The sequence below is a fragment of the Jaculus jaculus genome, chromosome 5 (assembly GCF_020740685.1).
Source record: "Jaculus jaculus isolate mJacJac1 chromosome 5, mJacJac1.mat.Y.cur, whole genome shotgun sequence".
Classification (NCBI taxonomy): domain Eukaryota; kingdom Metazoa; phylum Chordata; class Mammalia; order Rodentia; family Dipodidae; genus Jaculus; species Jaculus jaculus.
In genome coordinates this window covers 9,479,473-9,499,676 of record NC_059106.1, presented here as the reverse complement: position 1 = coordinate 9,499,676, position 20,204 = coordinate 9,479,473, and the positions used below count along the sequence as shown (strand labels likewise).

At 51.3% G+C, this 20,204-nt stretch overlaps 1 protein-coding gene across 2 annotated transcripts in view; it reads right to left on the bottom strand.

Annotated features, from left to right (window-relative positions):
- Positions 1 to 19,808, bottom strand: part of Trim67 (tripartite motif containing 67) — a 52,834-nt gene extending 33,026 nt beyond the window's left edge. The window contains exon 1 of one of the 2 annotated variants that reach the window (XM_045150232.1): positions 18,421 to 19,808. In XM_045150232.1, coding sequence (XP_045006167.1) covers positions 18,421 to 19,569 — 1,149 coding nt within the window. In that variant the 5' untranslated portion in view covers positions 19,570 to 19,808. The remainder of the gene's footprint in view (positions 1 to 18,420) is intronic. The other variant, XM_045150233.1, reaches the window with a different exon arrangement.
- Positions 19,809 to 20,204: the final 396 nt, after the last annotated feature.

The following is a 20,204-nucleotide window of genomic DNA, read 5'->3' as shown; positions in this document are numbered from 1 at the left end:
CGTTAGCCAGATGCACAAGGTGGCGCATGCACCTGGGGTTCATTTGTGGTGGCTGGAGGCCCTGGTGTGCCCATTCCCTCTCTCTCTCCCATATTCCCTGTGTCAAATAAATAAAAAAAAATTTTTTTAAAGAAAAAGATTTAAAAAGTGGATTAGTGGAGGACTCTGTTTCACATAGACTGCATTTTCACTTAAACAGGCCAGGCATGGTGGCTCACTCCTGTATCCTCAGCACTCGGGAGGTGGAGGCAGGAGGGTCACCCACCATGCTGAGCCCTGGCACTGCCAGGCTAATGCAGGCAACAGCAGGTTTCCCTCACAGATCACTTAGTATGTGGAGTCTGTGATGTCCAAGTCCCCCGGTGCCGGAGCCTCAAGGTCACTCTTTCTGTGGCCACCCTCCCCTGCCTGCCTTGGACCGCCTCTGCGGTGAGCTGCTCCAGAGAACTGACACCCAGTGCGCTCTCTGAGCAAGGAGAAGCCCGCCATGTCTGGGAAAAGTCACACCAGCACTTCCCAGCCAGCTCCTGTCATCTTTGAGATGTGTCACATCAGCACAGAATGCCACTGATGAGCGCGACGGCTCTGCTCGACGCGAGCCTGGGTCCATGCACGATTTCTTCACAGAGCTCCCTGGAATGACCTGTCCTGCTGTAAGTCACTCTTCTCCTTGAGCCAACCAGGAGTTAATAGTGTCTGCACTGAAATAATAATCTATGGTATTGGCATTCGACACTCCAGGGTCACATCCTATTCATTTATTAAGTAGATGCTGTCCTGGTCTCCTGGGGGCTGCCTGCTCGCTGCACTGGAAGTACAAAAATACAGGAAGGGGCGGGTGTGGTGGTGCATGCCTTTAATCCCAGTACTTGGGAGGCAGAGGTAGGAGGATTGCCGTGAGTTCGAGGCCAACCTGGGACTACAGAGTGAATTCCAGGTCAGCCTGGGCCAGAGTGAGACCCTACCTTGGAAAAAAAAAAAAAAATCTTGAGCCGGGCGTGGTGGCGCACACCTTAATCCCAGCACTCGGGAGGCAGAGGTAGGAGGATCGCCATGAGTTCAAGGCCACCCTGAGATGACAGAGTTAATTCCAGGTCAGCCTAGGGCCAGAGTGAGACCCTACCTCGAAAAACAAAAACAAAAACAAAAACAAAACAGGAAGAATTTGAGACCTGCTCCATGGGAGGGAATTCCCGCCTGGTTCTGACAACCTAGTCCAAATCTTATGAATGGAGAAGTCATGAGCCCTAGAGTCGTTTGACTAAATGGACATATTGTGCCCACCAAAGTACCCTCTAAATATTTATGTGTATGCCCATATATTAATGCTATCTCACTTTTGGTTAGAGAAGCTTCTCTTTTCAGATGGTAGTGACTACTGTGGTGACTCAAAACACACCAAAGTTCTGAGAAGTGACAGTGGAGTACTTAACACTAGGTGAGACATCTCTATCACACCCTCCACGGCTCAGGAATCATTGCAGAAGAGGTGGTGGAAGTAATGTTAAGAGCCAAAGGATGGGGATGGTGCTCTGCCGCACTGCCTTCCAGACACAGACTGCCAGTAGCACTGATAACTGCACAGTGGCTGACGCTATCTACACAATGACAAAAAACTTATGACATCAGGGTTGGGGAAATGGCTTAGTGGTTAAGGTGTTTGTCTGTGAAGCCTAAGGACCCCGGTTCGATTCCCCAGGACTCACGTAAGCCAGATACACAAAGGGATGCATGTGTCTGGAGTTCATTTGCAGTGGCTGGAGACCCTAACATGCCCATTCCTTCTTTCTCTCTGCCTCTCCACCCCCCTTCTCTCAAATAAATAAATTAATTAATTAAAGGCATGAGCCACCATTCCTGCCTTAAAAAAAATTATGACATCAAAATAGAAGTGGGACTTATTGGAAAGAAGGGGTTCAGTGGAGCAGAGGGTAAGGGAAGGGAGACAAAGGAAGGTAGTGGGAGGGGATTATAATCAGGGTACATTTTGTATATGTACGGATATTATACATAAAAAGTTTAAAAACTGCCGAGTGTGATGGCGCACGCCTTTAATCCCAGCACTCGGGAGACAGAGGTAGGAGGATCACCGTGAGTTCAAGGCCACCCTGAGACTACAGAGTTAATTCCAGGTCAGCCTGGACCAGAGTGAGACCCTACCTCAAAAAAACCAAAGAAAAAAAAAAAGTTAAAAAACTATAATTAAAAATAAGATAATTAAAAAAATACTCCTTGTTTTCAAGATCTTTGAATTACAGTGTTAGCTATTGTGGTGGTTTGAATTAGATGTCCTCCATAAAGTTATGTGCTTGTTAAAAGTTTTTTTTTTTTTTTTCCAAGGTAGCTGACCTGGAATTCACTCTGTAGTCTCAGGGTGGCCTTGAACTCACGGCAATCCTCTGCCTCTGCCTCTCAAGTGCTGGGATTAAAGGCGTGTGCCACCACTCCCAGCTTTAAAACTGTTTCATTTGTTTGAAAGCAGCAAGATAGAAGAGTGAGCATGAGCATGCCAGGCTGCTGCAGACAGGCTCCAGATGCAGGCGCTACTTTGTGCACCTGGCTTTACACTGATCCTGGGGAATGGAACCAGTGTCTTCACTGCTGAGCCATGTCTTCAGCCAGGCTCATGGGTTTTGAGCCTTGTTGGAGGAGGTATGTTGTTGTGGGCAGGCTTTGGGGTGTTTGGCCAGCTCCCCTTCACTAGAGTTTGGCTCACTCTCATGTTGCTGTCCACATGCTGTGGCAGAGGTGACGTCCAGCCTCTGTTCATGACATGTCTCCTCTGCTATTATGAAGCGTAGCCTTGAGAGTGGAAGCCAGAATGAATCCTTTCCTCCTGTCAGCTGCTTTGGATCAAGTGCTTTGTGACAGCAATGAGAAGGCAACTGCAACCGTTATGCCTGTGATTTATAAAGATGGTTCAGAAAGTGAGGCGGGGACTGGAGGGATGGCTTAGTGGTTGAAGGAGCTTGTGTATAAAGCCTAAAAGCCTAATGGTCCAGGGTTCGATTCCCCAGCACCCATGTAGAGCCAATTCACAAATACATCTGGAGTTCACTTGCAGTGGTGCACCCATACTTACTCCCTGTGTGTCTGCCTTTTTCTGTCTCTCTCAAATGAATAAATAAATAAATATTTTTTAAATAAAAAGACCAGCTGAGCATGGTGGTGCATGCCTTTAATCCCAGCACTAGGGAGGCAGAGGTAGGAGTTTGAGTCTGCCCTGAGAGTACGCAGTGAATTCTGAGTCAGCCTGGGACAGAGTGAGGCCCTACCTTGAAAACAAACAAACAAAATTCCACTTTCTAAATGACCTGATGGAAAATGGCGATGGCCATACAGCAGGTATAGCACGAGACAGGGACTGTACCAGGCACGGTTGTCATTCTGCAGTCTGTTGTATGGTCTGCTGGGAACAGTATCATGTCCCAGAGACCATGTTTGGAAGCTGTGTTCCAGACATTTCCAGCAGCATCTGAGTTTTGTGACAGTCCCTGGGACACTGGTCAAAAGTAGGGGACCCTTAATGCTGGCTTTCTGAGGACTCCACTGCTCTTGAGTTTCATTCAAGCATAGGGCTTGTCGGCTTCACTTCAAAGAGGGTTGGAGGCCAATTGTAAGAGTGAACAATTCAAGACAGCATAACCTACAAGAAAGAAAGACGTCCTCTAGCCTCTGAGCAGAGAGAAGACCCCTTATACTGAAAGAAAGAGAAGAAAAGCCCCCCCTCCCCTTTTTTTGGTTTTTCAAGGTAGGGTCTCACTCTAGCTCAGGCTGATCTGGAATTCACTATATAGTCTCAGGGTGGCCTCGAACTCACGGTGATCCTCCTTCCTCTGCCTCCCGAGTGCTGGGATTAAAGGTGTGCGCCACCATGGCTGGCAGAAAATTCCTTTTTATCCTGAGAAGCAGAAGTATAAACCACCCTAAGAGCATACCATGAGAGGCTCCTTACTGTGAGGAAGAGGGTGGAACAACTAGGAAATCTTCACAGGAGCTGGAAAGGCTAATAGATGGCCTAACACAGCCTGGGAAAGCATCAATAATCTTCAAGACAGAGCAACAGAAGTTGTCCCGACCTAACACAGAGACAAGCAGCGACCAAAGAGAAAGGAATGGAACTCCCAAGAACCATGGGTCAACAGCCTGACATACATGTCATTAGAATCCCAAAAGGGGTACGGAGGAAGAAATGCGACCAGGGGCCTGGGGAGATGGATCCACAGTTAAAAATGCTTGCTTCAAAGCCTGCTGGACTGAATTTGATTCCCCAGCACCCACATAAACCCAAATGCACAAAGTAGCACACGCATCTGGAGTTCATTTGTAGCTCCAGAAGACCTTGGTATGCCTCTCTCTCTCTCTCTCTTACACACACACACACACACACACAGAGAGAGAGAGAGAGAGAGAGAAATATATTAATTAATTTAATTTAAATATTTTATTTACTTGAGAGAGAATAAAAGGCAGATAGAATGAGTATGGGTACGCCAGAGCCTCCTGCCCCTGCAAACAAACTCCAGATGCACCTGCCACTTCATGCATCTGGCTTTACGTGGGCGCTCTCATCTGTCCCCTCACCTGACAGACCTGTACCCCTGCATCCCCAAGTTGCTACCTGGTTCTCTGCTCCCTCAGTCTCTTCACACACACTTGCCCATGCCTGACCTACATACACACGGGCGTCTATCCCGCCTCGGGAAGGTTCCTGCTCCCGGTGAGGTGTGCTGACTTCAAGCTGGCAGGACAGGAATGTGGCCCCTTCTCAGACTTGCTTTTCCACTCTCCTCACCAAAAAGCCTACTGGAATAGTGTGCTTTTAAAGTTTTACTCCTTTGCATGTGTGTGTTCATGGGGGTATGCATGCCAGAGCGTGTGTGTGCGCATGGGTGCGTGTGTGCCGCAGCATACGTGTGGTCAGAGGGGTTGTCTGTGCTCCACCTTCTTTGAGGCAGGGTCTCTGGTGGCTGCAAACAAGCCTGGCCCCCAGGCTTCCAGTTCTCCTGGCTCTCCTTCCCATTGTCGTAGGGTGCTGGGATCACAGACTATGTGCCAGTGTTGCCCAGCTTCACGTGCATGCTCTGGAATTGAACCTGGGCTGACAGGCTCTGCAAAGAAGCAACTTTAACTGCCAAGCTATCTCTGTAGCCCTGAAGTATTTTTAAAATATTTTATTTATTCATCCATGTGTGAGAGAGAAAGGGTGCAGCCAGGGCCTCCAGCCGCTGCACATGAACTCCGGATGCATGTGCCACCATTTGCATCTGGTTTTATGTGGGTACTGGGGAATCCAATTCTGGTCTTTAGGATTTGCAGGCAAGCATCTTAACCACTGAGCCATCTCTCCAGCCCTGAAGTATTTTTTAATCACGTTTTTTTACTTTTATTTTAGTATGCATCACTATCCAAAAGTGCCCAACTTATTTACCCTTTTGGCTATCTGCTTTTTGTTCTTTTGGGATGGGATCTTTGCCCTTTGGGAGAAATAACAATTCCTGCTACAGCCATTGGTCACTAGGACCTCAGCCTCCGTAGTCCACTTGGGGGAAGACTGGAGCACACACCTTCCTGAGAGTCACACGCTCAGAAAAGGCTGTGTAAAGTTTTTCAGCTTAGCTCATTACAGGAGCTGCCGGAGACGGCTAGGTGACACCTAGGTCAGGGGACAGGATCCATGAACCAGATGGCGAGCGATAGCTGGCCTCTTTTCTGGATGGCAGAAAGTCTGCCCTCGCTGATATTCACTTACTCTAATTTTATAGCTATCACCTGCCATCAAACTACAATCAAGGATCGGGGATATCAGGCTAAGTACAACTATTTGCTCAAATTTTCTAACACAGACTTGACCTACATGTACCATCTGGACAGTTATTTAGATGGCACATGACCATGGCCACCGGAGCCCTTCCCTTTGGAGTAAGCTCTGGTCTGCTAGGTTCATCCTAGGTCATCTCACCCCACCCTGAAGTTGAGGACCATGCCTGACCCCACTTTCCTCCAAGTCACCTCTCTTCCCAGAGGCCGCTCATAACAGGTAAGGCTGTGCTGTTGGACCTCATGGCCCCTTCCAGTCCTCAGGGGACTTTGCTCCCCAGCCTACACCCCTCTGACGTCCTTTGCTGCTACATTTCCGCTGCAGAGGAAGTGTCCTGTTATTGGGTTTGAGAACAACAGTGTCCCTCTGGGCTCTGGATGGGTACAGCTTAGGGGTTAGAGTGCTGAGTGCTCAACAGTCATTCTAATTCTCCAAGCCAGTGGTTCTCAAGCTCTTGTCTTATGACTCCCAGTGTAGAGACACAGAAGAGCAATGTAAGAAAGATTGATTTGAAGCCAGGCGTAGCGGCGCACGCCTTTAATCCCAGCCCTCGGGAGGCAGAGGTAGGAGGATCACCGTGAGTTCGAGGCCACCCTGAGACTCCATAGTGAATTCCAGGTCAGCCTGGACTAGAGTGAGATCCTATGTCGAAAAAACCAAAAGGAAGAAGAAAAAGAAGAAGCTGGTCCCGATGTCCATCTTCAGTTAGACTGAAGGTATCTTCTAGCTTCTCTTTGTTTGGGCCTGTGTCCCTAACTACCTACCTCCAAAAGAAGACTGCCTTGCTTTGATCCCTTACAGCCCCCCTCCGTCCCCACAGGGTTTCTTCTGTACATAATTCCCTCTGGCAACGACATCTGCAACTGTTTTTTTTTTTCTTTTATGATTACTGGTGTTCAGACGCACACATAGCATTCTGCTGCATGTTTACAGTCATCCAAAACGTACACTGAGAGGGAGGGAATTATCGTGGTTTATTGCCCATAATTAAGGAAGTTGTTAACATTTTTTTAAAACAAAGTACACTGAGGGTTGGAGAGATAGCTTAGTGGTTAAAGCACTTGCCTGCGATACTTAAGGACCAAGGTTCGATTCTCCAGGTCCCACTTATGCCAGATGCACAAGGTGGCGCATGTGTTTAGAGTTCATTTGCAGTGGCTAGAGGCCCTTGCATGCCCATTCTCTTTCTCTCTTTCTCTCCCTCTCTGTCTCTAATAAATAAATTAATAAATAATCTTAAAAATGTATGCTGGGGTATCAGACACTGCCAGGCACAGGCTAGAGCCTTCAGTAGAGAGGCCTGAGCTACCAGGCATGGCTAAGGACCCCTGAGCTACAGGAGGCCACTCCCTCTCCAAACCTGGCACACCTGAACTTAGGCCTTGCCCTGTGACCCTTGGCCAGTTGCCTAGGAAACTCCTCATACAGTATCAGCCAGCAACCTTTGCACAGCCCACCCCCTGTACCCTGCCATTGCTTACATGCTAGAATGTATTTCCCCATATGCTAATTAGGCATCAGCAAGCAACCTTGTACACCCACCCCCCTTAGGACCCTCAACTGCTTATAAACCCATTTCCCTACTGACTAAAGCGAGCTGTTCACAGAGACTGTCTCCCAAAAGTGATTCTTTTGTCGCTCACACAGCCTTGCTCTCCATGGTTGCCTGGTCTCCTTGGGGGACCATGGCCAGCCTAAGGACCCAGGGATCCACACTGGGATCTGGAGAGATTGGTTAGCGGTTAAGGCATTTGTCAGCAAAGCCAAAGGACCCCAGTCTGACTCTCCAGGACCCACGTAAGCCAGATGCACAAGGGGGCACATGCATCTGGAGTTCATCTGCAGTGGCTGGAGGCCCTGGTGTGCCCATTCTCTCTCTGACTCTTTCTCTCTCAAATAAATAAATAAGATTTTTAAAAAAGAATTTTTTAATGTACGCTGAGAGGAGCTGGACAGATGGCTCAATGGGTAATATGCTTGCCATGCAAGCATAGGGACCTGAGTTTGGACCCCAGCACCCACTGAAAAGCCAGGCACGATGGGATGAGCCTGATTTCCCAGAACTGGGGAGGCAAAGACAGGAGGATCCCATGGCTAGCTTGTCTAGTTGAATTCATTGAAAGATGCTAATTCAAAAAGGTGGAAGGCTGGAGAGATGGCTCAGTGGCTGAATGTGCTTGCTTGGAAAGCTTACCAGCTCAGGTTCAATTAATTCCCCAGTGCCCATGCAAAGCCAGATGCACAAAGTGGCACATGTATCTAGAATTTATTTGCAGTGGCAAGAGGCCCTGGCATGTCCATACGCACTCTTTCTCTCTCTCTGCTTACAAATAAATTGAAATAATTTTTTAAAAATAAGGTGAAAAGTGACTGAGGAAGATACCCGATGATGACCTCTGGTCTCCATGTGTACTCACACACATGTGAGCATGTCTACCCTTAGTCATATGCATGGCACATACAAACATGCATACATAAGCACATGCAGAAAGAAGAGTTCACTGCGTGACAGAGGGCTGTTGTTACTGTTGCAGTTGTGAGATCCCCGGGATGGAACCCAGGGCAAGTGCTCCACAACAGAGCTGCGTCCTCAGCCCTCCTGGGCCATTTATCTAAAGTTATCTTACAACTTCCTTTATAAGCTTAACAAGCCCTTTTACCTCAATTTTCCTCATCTGCAAAGTGAAGAGTCTGTAGTTTATCAACCCTCCGAGGAAACAGCCAACCCTTGAAAACAAAACCACAAGCTCAGGCTGGAGAGACGGCTTAGTGGATAAAATGCTTGCCTGCGCAGCCTAGGGACCCAGGTTTGATTCCCCAGCATCTAAGCCAGATGTGCATGTGTCTGAAGTTCATATGCAGTGGCTGGAGGCCCTGGTGCACCCATTCCTTCCCTATATCTGTCTCTCTCTCACTCTCTCAAATAAATAAAATAAAATAAACTACACACTCTTGGCACAGCCTGACTGTTTCAGGTGGAAATTCCAAGCAGGGAAGGTGAGTCTATCTGGGTTCTCTGACCTTCAGGCCACTGTTGTGTCCTGTGTAGCTTTTCACTACCACCCAGGCAAGCCCTTCAACTGTGGATAAGGCACTGCCTCTGATGCTTTCTAGAAAGACTGAGATCCGAAACCAGGTTCGTTTCAATCCCAGTAAGGCAGCAAAATCCTTGGTCCAGCATTCCTTTCTCCCTGCCTCGGTGCCCTGACAAATGCCCCCTCCACTCTTACAGCTGTTCCCCTCTCCTCTGGCCTGAGGTCCTCCATTTCCTGTTGCCTCCAGTCTCCCTGGAACCCAGATCGTGAAGCCTCTGGGGAGGAGGGCAAAGCTCCCAGAGGCCCCCTGAGCCCACTTGTGAGGGACACACCCACTTTTGGACGAGCTGCAGGGACAGCCACGGCCCCTCAAATGGAGGCTCATCAGGGGTTCTCAAATACACATCTTCTGGGCAGGACTGCTGTGGCACTCTGAATCCTTCCTCTCCAACAAACTCCCAGAAAGAGAGGCTGTGAGACAGCTTAGGGGTGCCGGGGCCTCCCTTCCCTCCCGCCTGCCCCCCCCACCCCAGGGCAAGCCAGGCACGGCCTTGAGCCCGTCCTTGGAGACTCCGTGTTGCTAGAGGTCACAAAAGGGCACTGCTTCTTACCTCTTGTTCCTAAAAGAATTCCCTACATCTGTCTCTCCCTGGGAAGGAATCAAGATTCCTGGAAGGATTAAACCTGAACCTGGCAGTGTAGCTGGTTAGCTCAGCCCCATTCAGGACCTATAAAAGACCCAGCTTGGGTCTCTAGGTGTGCTTTACACCGCTCTTGCCTGCCTATGGGCAGGGGCTCTCTGTACCCTCACCTCTTCCCTTCTCTTCAGCACTTTAAGTTCTATTTATAATCTAATAAATCTAATAAAATCTAATAAAATTTCTCTAAACTTTACCCTCTGGTCTGTGGATTTCAATTCTTTGAATTCAGGACAAGAATCTGGAAACACCCCAGAATTCCTGTATCTTATCAGCGGTACACTGGCAAGGAACCCCAATTCCTATATCAGCTGGAGTGTGATCCGCAGACCTGCCTGTCAGTCGCAAGGTCAGTGTGCACTCTTCTGGAAAGATCACACAGGAACCAGTTTCAGGTTAGAGGTCACCTACTCACCTACTCAACCTTTCCAAAAGCAGCTACAGACAACAAGAAGCCAGAGAACGGCTATGTTCCAATAAAACTTTATTTATAAAAGTGGTGGTATGCCTTCATTTGACAATGCTTTCCTTGGTCTGTCTCGGACACTGTGAGTCCTCCTGTCTCTAAGAGTCTGTGTGGCCCCAACGTCATGGAAGGCCACTTGCCTGAAGCCCTTTCACAGCAGGCTGAAAAGATAGTAATGACTTAGGCGCATGGTGTCCACAGCACACACTACGGAACGAATGTTACTAGTGACAAGAGGGTGGCCCTGTTCACAATCGTTGAGTTATCTTCAATTGTATTTTTTGTATGTGTATGTGTGTGTGCGAGTGTGTGTGCATGTGGAGGTCAGAGGTCGATGTTGGGTATCTTTGTCAATCACCTCTACCTTATTTTATGTTCTCTCACTGAACCTGGAATTCACCAGTTCGGCTAGACTAGCTAGCCATCCAGCACCAGGAGCTCCCCACCTTTACCTCCCCAGCACAGGAATTACAAATATATGCCATCATGATAGTTTTTTCTTTTATGAGAGAGAGAACTGGAGCAGCAGGGCCTCCAGCCACTGCAGTCAGACTCCAGACACGTGCGCCACCTTGTGTGCACGTGTCACCTTGTGCATCTGGTCACCTTGTGCATCTGGCTTATGTGGGATCCAAACTTTGGTCCTCGTGCTTGCCCAGCAGTCACTTTTCTGAATGAGACATCTACTCAACAACACCTTGTCTTGAATATTAAATCCCTACAACAGTCTTCAAGGTCAGACATAGTGGTGCACACCTTTAATCCCAGCACTCCGGAGACCAAGAGAAGGAGGTAAATTGCTGTGAGTTCAAGGCCAGCCTGAGACTACATAGTGAATTCCAGGCCAGTATAGGCTAGAGTGAGACCCTACCTCAATAAAAAAACAAAACAGGGCTGGAGAGATGGCTTAGCAGTTAAGGCCCTTGCCTGTGAAGCCTAAGGAACTTTGTTCAATCTGTCTCAGATACTATGTAAGCTAGACGCACAAAGGTGATGCAAGTGCAAGGTCGTACATGCCTACTAGGTGGTGCAAGCAATTGGAGTTTGATTGCAGTGGCTGAGGCCCTGGCATACTCTCTCTCTCTCTCACTCACTCGCTCTCACTCTTTCTCTAAAAAAAAAAAAAAAAAAAACATCTTGGCCAGGCGTGATGGTGCACGCCTTTAATTTCAGCACTTGGGAGGCAGAGGTAGGTGGATCGCCATGAGTTCAAGGCCACCCTGAGACTATGTAGTGAATTCCAGGTCAGCCTGAGCTAGAGTGAGACATTGCCTCAGAAAACCAAAAAAAAAAAAAAAAAAAAAACCTTCAAAGATAAGAGAAACGCAATTCAAATTCATTAATCCGTCTTTTTTGCTCATTTTTTGTTTCCCAGCTGTGTGAAGTGATAAGGAAAGCACATTTTGAAAATGTTTTTCATGGTGCTGGGTATGTAGCTCTGTTGGTAAAGTGCTTGCTTAAGCATGCACAGTTTCTGTCTTTAGCACCGCATAAAACCAGCCACATCTGCAATCCAAGCACTCCAGAGATGGAAGCAGACAAATCAAAACGTTTTTAACGGATGCTTTAGCATTTAAAGCATTTGACTGCAAAGCAAAAGGGCCCAGGTTCTATTCCCCAGGACCCACCTTAGACAGATGCACAAGGGGCCACATGCATGTGGAGTTCGTGGAAGCCCTGGCATACTCATATTCTCCCTCTCTCTCTCTCTCTCCCTCCCTCCCTCCCTTCTTCCCACTTTTTCTGTCAAATAAATAAAAATATTTTTTAAAGTTTTTAAGTCATCAAGAGATGGAAGCCAGCTTGTAAGACTGTCTCAAAAATAACAATCTCTCACTCTCTCTCTTTTTCCTCTTTTCACCATCCACACTAACACCAAATACTGGGGAGCAGGAGGGGAGTCTCCAAAGCTTTATTTTTTCATAGGTTCTGGAATATAAGAAAAGATATGGGACTAGAAATCTGCTCATGTGAAACTGGTTCCCAAGGGAAGGAAGGCCCCAAACTGGGAATTAAGAAGATGAAAGTTTAGTTTTGAGTGATGGTTCAGTGGTTAAAAGTGCTTGTTTGTAAAGCCTGCCTGCCTGGGTTATATTCCTCAACACCTATATTAGCCAGACACAAAAAGTGATGCAAGCGTCTGGCATTCCTTTGCAGGAACGAGAGATCCTGGTGTGTGTGCATGTGCGTACACACACACACACACTTCTGTGCAAGTATGAGGGCCTGAGGGGGCCTAAGACTGCTGGAATTCAAATCTCCAGGCTCATGTGAAAGAGGAATGACCACGCACACCTGTGCCCCAGTCCTGGAGGGGAACAGAGACCCAAGCGTCTGAGGAGCCCCGCAAGTCCAGACCAGTAAAAGGAGACTCGGGTCCACACAAGACCAGGCAGCAGAGTGATGGAATGATACCTGATGTGACAGTGAGGCTACCAAGGGGAGCTAGCCCCGCCACACGCTACCACAAGGACACATATATGTGCATATATCACCCACACATTACACACATACACACACATGAGCACAACCAAAAATTCAAATAAAGACATAAAAATCTTTAAAAATATTTTAAAAATAATTGGAGGGCTGAAGAGATGACTCAGAGGTTAAAGTGCTTGTCTGCAAAGCCTGATGACCCGGGTTCAATCCCCCAGGACCCACATAAAGCCAGATGCACAAAATGGTATATGCATGTGGAGTTCATTTGCAGTGGCTGGAGGCCCTGGCATGCCTACTCTCTCTCTCTGCCTACAAATTAATACAATACTTTAAAAAGTAGTTATAACAGCAATGTAATGAAAACAGCAGACAGTAATTTCTAGAATCAGGACGGTTCATCTCATTACTGCCCCCTTGAGACAGCAGCACCCCATGGGCTGGATCTATGATCTTCTGGGAAGCATGCTTCCGGGCATGTCTGTGAGGCGCTTCCAGAGACATGTGACTGAAGAGGGAAGATTCCCTGAATGTAGGCGGCAGCACCCCATGGACTGAACACCAGCATTCACCTCTCTCTCTCTGCTTCCTGAACTGAATGTGACCAGCTGCGTCCTGTCTCTGCCTCCCCAGTGCTGAGATAATAACACTCATTCCCTTGTCTACTATTCACTGCAGTGCTCCGGTTTAAGCCCCGGATCCTCTTACTTGTGTGGCAAGCACCTTAGCCACGGAGCCATCTCCCAGGCCCCTGGAACACTTTCTCTTAAGCGGGCATCAGGGGATGACAGCTAAACCTGCACTTCCCTCGCAGCACCTGCCCTAAGGCAAGGTCACGCAGGACCCCCGAGGCCTCCTGTTGCTGAGTCTGTGCTCCGCCTTGGTCTTTCCCATGCCGTCCTCTCTGGTCCTCTGAGGCTTAAAAGCCTAAAATACTCTTACAAAATAGGCCAAACTAGCTGCTGAGGAGCCAGGTGCCCTCAGCAGAGCAAAAGGCCCGCAGAGGGTAGAGTCGTGTCTTCTCTGAGGTTTCCAGGCCACACTGTCCTGTGGGGGCAGCTCACTGGGATCTATGATCTGGTACCCTATAGCTTCTCCATTCTGTGACGGCCAGGACGCAGCCTGACCCAGGCCAGCCAGCATTCTGCCTCAGACCTCAACTCTGGAATCGGCATCTACCCGAGGCTGGCCTTGAACTCATTTGGGAGCCAGGGACAACCTTGAACTTTGTTCTTTTGCATTTTTGTACGTGTGTGTGTGTGTGTGTGTGTGTGTGTGTGTGTGTGTACGCTTATGTGTGCTCTAGGGTCTTTGCTGCTGCCCATCTGGCTTTATGTGAGTGGTTGGGGAACTGAAGGCAGATCAGCAAGCAGGCTTTGGAAGCAAATGCCTTTAACAGCAATAAATCTTGGCCATCCTCCTACCTCAGCCTCCCGAGTGCTGGGGTTAAAAGGGTGAGTCATAGCCGGGCGTGGTGGTGCACGCCTTTAATCCCAGCACTCAAGAGGCAGAGGTAGGAGGATCACAGTGAGTTCGAGGCCACCTGAGACCACATAGTGAATTCCAGGTCAGCCTGGGCTACAGTGAGACCCTACCTGGAAAAAAAAAAAAGTGTGAGTCACCACACTTGGCTTAGCCTTATTCTTTTCGACGGGGTCCCTCCCTGAGCCTAGAGTTTATTGATTATTGATTAAGCTGGGCAGCAAGCCCCGGGGTTTCTCTGTCTCCATCTCTGCAGTGCTGGGATTGAAGACGAATTTCACTACATCCAGCATTTCATGTGTGCGCTGGGATCTGCACTCAGGTCCTCAGGCTTGTATAGCAAGTACTGCGCCCATTGGGCCATTTCCTCACCCAAACTTGAACTTCTGATCCCCCTGTCCCCACTTCCCAATGGCTGGGATAGTGGGTGTGTGCCAGTACGATGCTGTTTACGCAACACTCTACCAGCTGAACCACATCCTCAGCCCTCATCTTTGAGCGCTTGCTTGCGCTGTGGCCTGGAACTGAAAATCTTCTACCTTAGCCTCCTCAGTGCTGAGATCACAAGTGCGTGACACCGCCCGACTCAGCTAAGTTGACACCCCCATTTTTATGAAGGGATAACGGCCTGCATCCTGCAGGCCAGGGTGTCTCAGACATGGCTGACATTCCGTGTCACTCTCAAGAACTGGGGGCCACAGTGGCTTTTCCGGGCTTGGCTGGGTTGTAGGTAAAGCTTTATAATGAGCAGACAAAAAGCTCCAGCTCACATCAGAACTTGTTCACATCAGCAGCTCTCTCAAAGGGCTCATCCTCTTCCAGGAGAATTATAGAAAGAAAAAAAAAAAAAAGCTCACCCAAGACCTAAAGGTTTCCACGCTATATTTAAAAGATGATAATCAACAGACTTCAGCGTCACCTATATGTCTCCTTACTTAAGATCCATTAATCAGGGGCTGGGGAGACAGCTCCATGGGTAGAAGCACTTGCTAGGCAAACGTGACCATGAGTTTAGAGCCTCAGAACCCACATGAAGCTGGACACTGTAGTCTGTAATACCAGCATGCCTATAGCAAAATGGGCCGGGCGTGGGGCACACACCTTTAATCCCAGCACTCAGGAGGCAGGGGACTGCTGTGAGTTCAAAACCACCCTGAGACTACATAGTGAACTCTGGGTTAGCCTGGGCTATAGCAAGACCCTACCTCAAAAAAAATGGGGGTGGGTGGAGGCAGGAGAATCCCTGGACGCTCTAGGGACAGTGAGCCCAGCAAATGCAGTGATAAGCCAAAGGGACCTTGCCTCAAACAAGGTGAAAGGAAGAACCGACATCCCCAGCTGTCCTCTGATCTTCACACACGTGTCACGGCATGTGTGCACTTGCACTCACGTGTGAACACACACACACAAAGATATCTTAAAAGGTGGAGTGGGGCTTTGGTACAGTGGATAAAATGCTGGCCTCACAAGCCTGAGTCCCCGAGTTTGGATCCCCAGACCTCATGCCATTCTGTAATCCTAGTACAGCAAGAGGAGAGGTGAGGATAGGAGAATCTTCCAGAAGCTCATGGAGCACTTAGCCTAGAAAATGCAGCAGCGAACAATGGAACAAGAGACCCTGACTCAAACAAGGTGGAAGGTGTGGGTGAACCCCCAGTTGTCCTCTGACTGCTACATACCTGCTGGGGTGCACACACACTTGTGCTCATACATACGAACACCCACACACAATCACAATAACAGTAACAGTAACAATCAGCCACTGATCAGATGCCATGCTCCAGTCACACCAGAGAAGAAACAGTATGGCTATGCCAAGGCCTCTTCAGTCTCGGAAACTTAGTGCCATGGATTCTAGGGTGCTTAGACAATAAGGGCAGCAACAAATATCTTAAGACCGAGGATTCCTGGAGAACGCTCCCACTGTCACAGCAGGAGGGAAGTCTGAAGTCTGAGGTATCGGGCTTAGGTTCCAAAAGCTGTCCCTCTCACAGCTCCCGGTAGTTCCTGTGCCCACCATCGAAGCTGGGCCATGTACTCCGTGGGGGGTGGAACTCTTCAGCCTTCCTCTTCCTCTCCAGCCCCCAGTGAGGTGCTCAGAATAAATCCTCTATAGTTTCTCTTGCAGCTGGGGAAGGCCAGGAGAAACTGCTCTCATTCTTGAAAACAGGGTTCCCAGAACTACTCACTCCCTCCCTACCACAGGTCCCCGAAGGCCAAGCACCAAGCACGAACTTCAAACACAAGATCCCATATCATCTCCTCACAGGTGATGGTGTCTGCTCTTCTGGACAGATACTCATGTTTCCTACACGGTCTTGCCACTACATCTGGTCAGTTGAGGACAGCAGCTTTATTAAACTGGTGAAACCTAGCCAGGGACGACCAATGATTTTCCCTGCATGACCTTGGATCTTGAAAGCTTGCTCATAATTAAACTCACCTTTCTTTTTTGGGGGGAGGTGAGGGGCAGGAGGGTTTGAGGTAGGGTTATGCTCTAGCCCAGCTGACCTGTAATTCACTGTGTAATCTCAGGGTGGCCTCAAACTCAGCAATCCTCCTACCTCAGTCTCCCCAGTGCTGGGATTAAAGGCGTGCACCACCACGCCCGGCTGAACTCATTTTCCTATGCAAGGATGATTCATCTTTCTTCCGCTGCAAATTCTCATCCCAACTTGCTGTTTCCACTCCTTGCTGCCGTTCTGAGCATTGGAGTGGCAGGCCTTAGCCATCCACTCTATGGAAACCTGAATGGGAGGTTTTGAACTTCTTATCTTGGTTGATTATGGCCTTTTTGCACAGAATTTCTTCATCTGCAAAATGACGTCTATTTTCTTAAAGGTGGAAACAAGAGAGGCAGCTACAGTGACTGAAATGTCTTATGAGTGATAGCCATTCCAAGCAGGCAGTCCCGTTTGGCTCAAAGCTTTAAACAATGCCCTGAGCCACCAGCTACTCCTTTCTGTCTTTTTCTTTCTTTCTTTTTGTTTTTAATTTGGTTTTTCAAAGTAGGGTCTCACTCTAGTCCAAAACTGCCCTGGAATTCACCATGTAGTCTCAACGTAGCTTTGAACTCACAGCAATCCTCCTATCTCTGCCTCCCCAGTGCTGGCCTTAAAGGCAGGCGCCACCACGCCGGGCTTGCAGCCCCTCCTTTCTCCAAGAAGCCAAGTCAATGAGGCCAAAAGCGCATGGTGCAACTGCTGTGTAGCTTTCTGTAAGTTCACTGCTTTTAATACAAAGGTCATAAAAACAGTAAATAGTATTCAATGGGCCAAGTACTACGTTAGAGGGTTACTTAATCCTTTTCACGGGGACTTGGTATTTAGGTATTATTTCCAATAGGCTTTAAGTTAACTTAAACTCGTGCAACTAGTAAAGTGCAAGGCTGAGATGTGGGCCCAGGACTCTCCAGCCCCCAGTGAGATCTCACAAATGCTCTGCAGGTTCCTGAAGGGCAGGGCCGCCTCCTGCCAGGCGCTGCACACACCCGGGGCTGGAGGCCTGGGGTCTTTTCCTGTGCACTTCCTGGTGTAGGGCAGGCCCTGAACCTCTCCTCCTTGGATGCTGCTGGAAGCCCAAATGGCCCTGACTTTTCTTTCTCCTGGTGTCAGACAAGAGACATGCTGGCTGCTAGCCATAAATTACTGAGAGCGGCACATCACCCCGGCAAGTCCCAGAGAGGGAGGTTGTGGGCAGATGTGTTTGGTCCTCCTGCTAAGAGACCGCTCTGCCACTTCACAGCCCCAAGGGCAGAGCCTAGGGCAGGAGAAAAGTTCTGGGAACAACCACAGTCCCGTCTCAGAAGAACTAATACCCCGAAGCCCCTAAACAGCTCAAGAGGCATTCCCCCCTTCCCGCCAAGCTGACAGGTACCCTGGAACAGAACGCGCTAGAGACCCCTTGAGGGAAGGGTTATGGCCTCTGGAAGCTGGGTACTGTTGAACAGGAAACAGTGCGCCCCTTCACTGCGGGCTCCGGAGCTACCACCCTGTTCTGGCAGCAGATTCAAGGAAGACTTCAGCCCGGCTTCTGCAGCCAGCTGCTAACACATGCACTCAAAAGAAATATGTGCTCCGCCCCTGCCCCAGAGGGAGGAAGGGTGCCCAGCCCGCCTTGATAAGGGGCGGCCACCAGGGTGCCTTATTAAATCCGGGGAGTGAGAGCGCTCTGGGAATGGGCGTCCTTTGGGAAGAGTAAGAAAGTCTCGGGAAGGAGACCATTTCCAGATCGCACCCACCCAACACCCAGTGCCGAGAACTCGATCCACTGGCTGCTCACGTCACGGCTACCGGGATGGACACAGGGAGGGGTGGGTGGATGGGTGGACGCGTGCGTGGACGGATGGATGACTGCATTACTGACGGATGGAGGAAGTGATTTGACTTGGCACTCAGGCCAACTTTCCAAGAAGAGGTCCAGACAGAAGCCCTCCGGCGCGCCACCAAGCCCGCGCCGCGCCGCGCCGCGCCGCCTCACCTTGTGCTGCCTCCACGTGGCCGCCAGCGGCTTCACCTCGTGCTTGCCGTGCCGGCCTTCCTCCAGGCACAGGTAGCACACCGGGCTCCGGCAGCTCGCGCAGTACATGCTGTAGTTCTCCACGTCGTGCTCCGGGCACGTGGGGAACTTCCGCGCCCCACCGGCCCCTGCGCCCCCGGGGCTCTTACAGCCGCTGGCGCCGGGAGCAGGGGCCGCGCTGGCCGCAGCTGGAGCAGCCTCGGGAGGCGCGGGAGGCGGCGGCGGCGGCACCAGGCGATGCTTCGCAAAGGGGCCCCGGGACGGGTGGCACTTGAGCCGGCAGGCGGCGCAGTAGAGCACGTCGCACTGCTCGCAGAGCGTGGCTGCGGGCTCGGGCGGGGTGCGGTCGCACAGCTGGCAGATGGCCACGGCCGGGGCCGCAGACGCCCCAGGCACGGCCCCGCGGCCCTGCTGGTATCTCTGCACGATGCCTTCCAGCAGCCGGTTGCGCTGAAAGCCGCGCAGGCCGCGGTGGTCCAGGGAGGCGCTGCGGTGGCACTGTGGGCACGTGATGGAGCTGGAGGAGGAACAGAGCGAGGAGCAGGCGGCTCCCCGGGCCGCAGCGGCCGAGGAGCCTGGGGGCGCCGGCACCATGGGCAGCACGCGGACCCCGTTGGGAGACTTGAGGCTGGGGGTGTAGGAGCCATAGCCGCTGTCCGTCTCGCTGTACAAGCTCAGTTTGTCCGCGTGGTCTCCTGCACCTGCCGCCCCGCCGCCCAGGCCCGCTGCCGTGCTGGCGCCCGCGCCGCCGCAGGCCCCGCCGGCGAGCGCGTCCTGATCCGGAGGGGGCGCGGCGGCGGCGGCGGCTGCGCCCCGAGAAAGCAGGAGCGGCGGGGGCAGGTGCTGCTCGCCGTCCGGGGTCTGCACGGCGATGGTGCGGGCGCACGGCAGGCAGACATTGTGCGAACAGGGCAGGATGATGGGCTCGCGGAACAGGGAGCCGCACACCGGGCACTTCAGCTCCTCCTCCATCGCGGCGACAGAGGCCCGAGCCGCTCGGGACGTGGTGGGGAGGACACCCAAAGCTCTGGAGACGGGCGCAGAGGGGCCGGCAAGATCGGCGCCGCTGACACGGGAGGCAGGGGCATCACGCGGGCATGCTGCCTTCATCTGCGGTGGGAGGGTGCGGGGGGCACGCCTCTCTGTGTCCTGTGGCCACCGCCCTAAGGCGTTTAGGGGCCAAAGAAGGGACGGGTCCTCACCTCCTGCCTGCCGGGCTCCCGCACCAGCGGCTGGGGTCTAGAGGCAGCTGGATGCCCTGGCCGCGGTCTCCAAGGCGCTCGGGGCGATGAATCAGCAGCCACAGCGCCGTCTCTGGGCACCCCGCGTTGGGCCAGCGGCCGGCTGCTGCTGCTGGCCAGCTGCGCTCCCGCGCCTGAGCTCGGCGCGGCCGCGGCCCGGAGTCTTCCTTCTGCCGGCGCCCCGCCCCCGTCCAGCTCCGGGGCCAGGCGCCCCCAGGCCGCTGGGGCCAGGTCGAGTTCAGCACCACCGGGGAGTGGACAGCGCCAGCGCCCACCGAGGACCGCGGCCCTGAGCTCGCTCCCCAGGGCGCCCGGCCGGGTCACGATGCCCCACCCCGGCCACCTTAGCAAACCCGCCCCGCCGGGCCCGCAGCTCGCCCGCTCGGGATGCTCGTCTCGACCCGCGGCCCCCGGGGGCTCGCCGCCGCTGCTCCTGCGAGGACGCCCCTGACCTTGGCCGCGACGCCGCCGCGGCGGAGGGAGGGCGGGGTGGGTGGGCGAGGG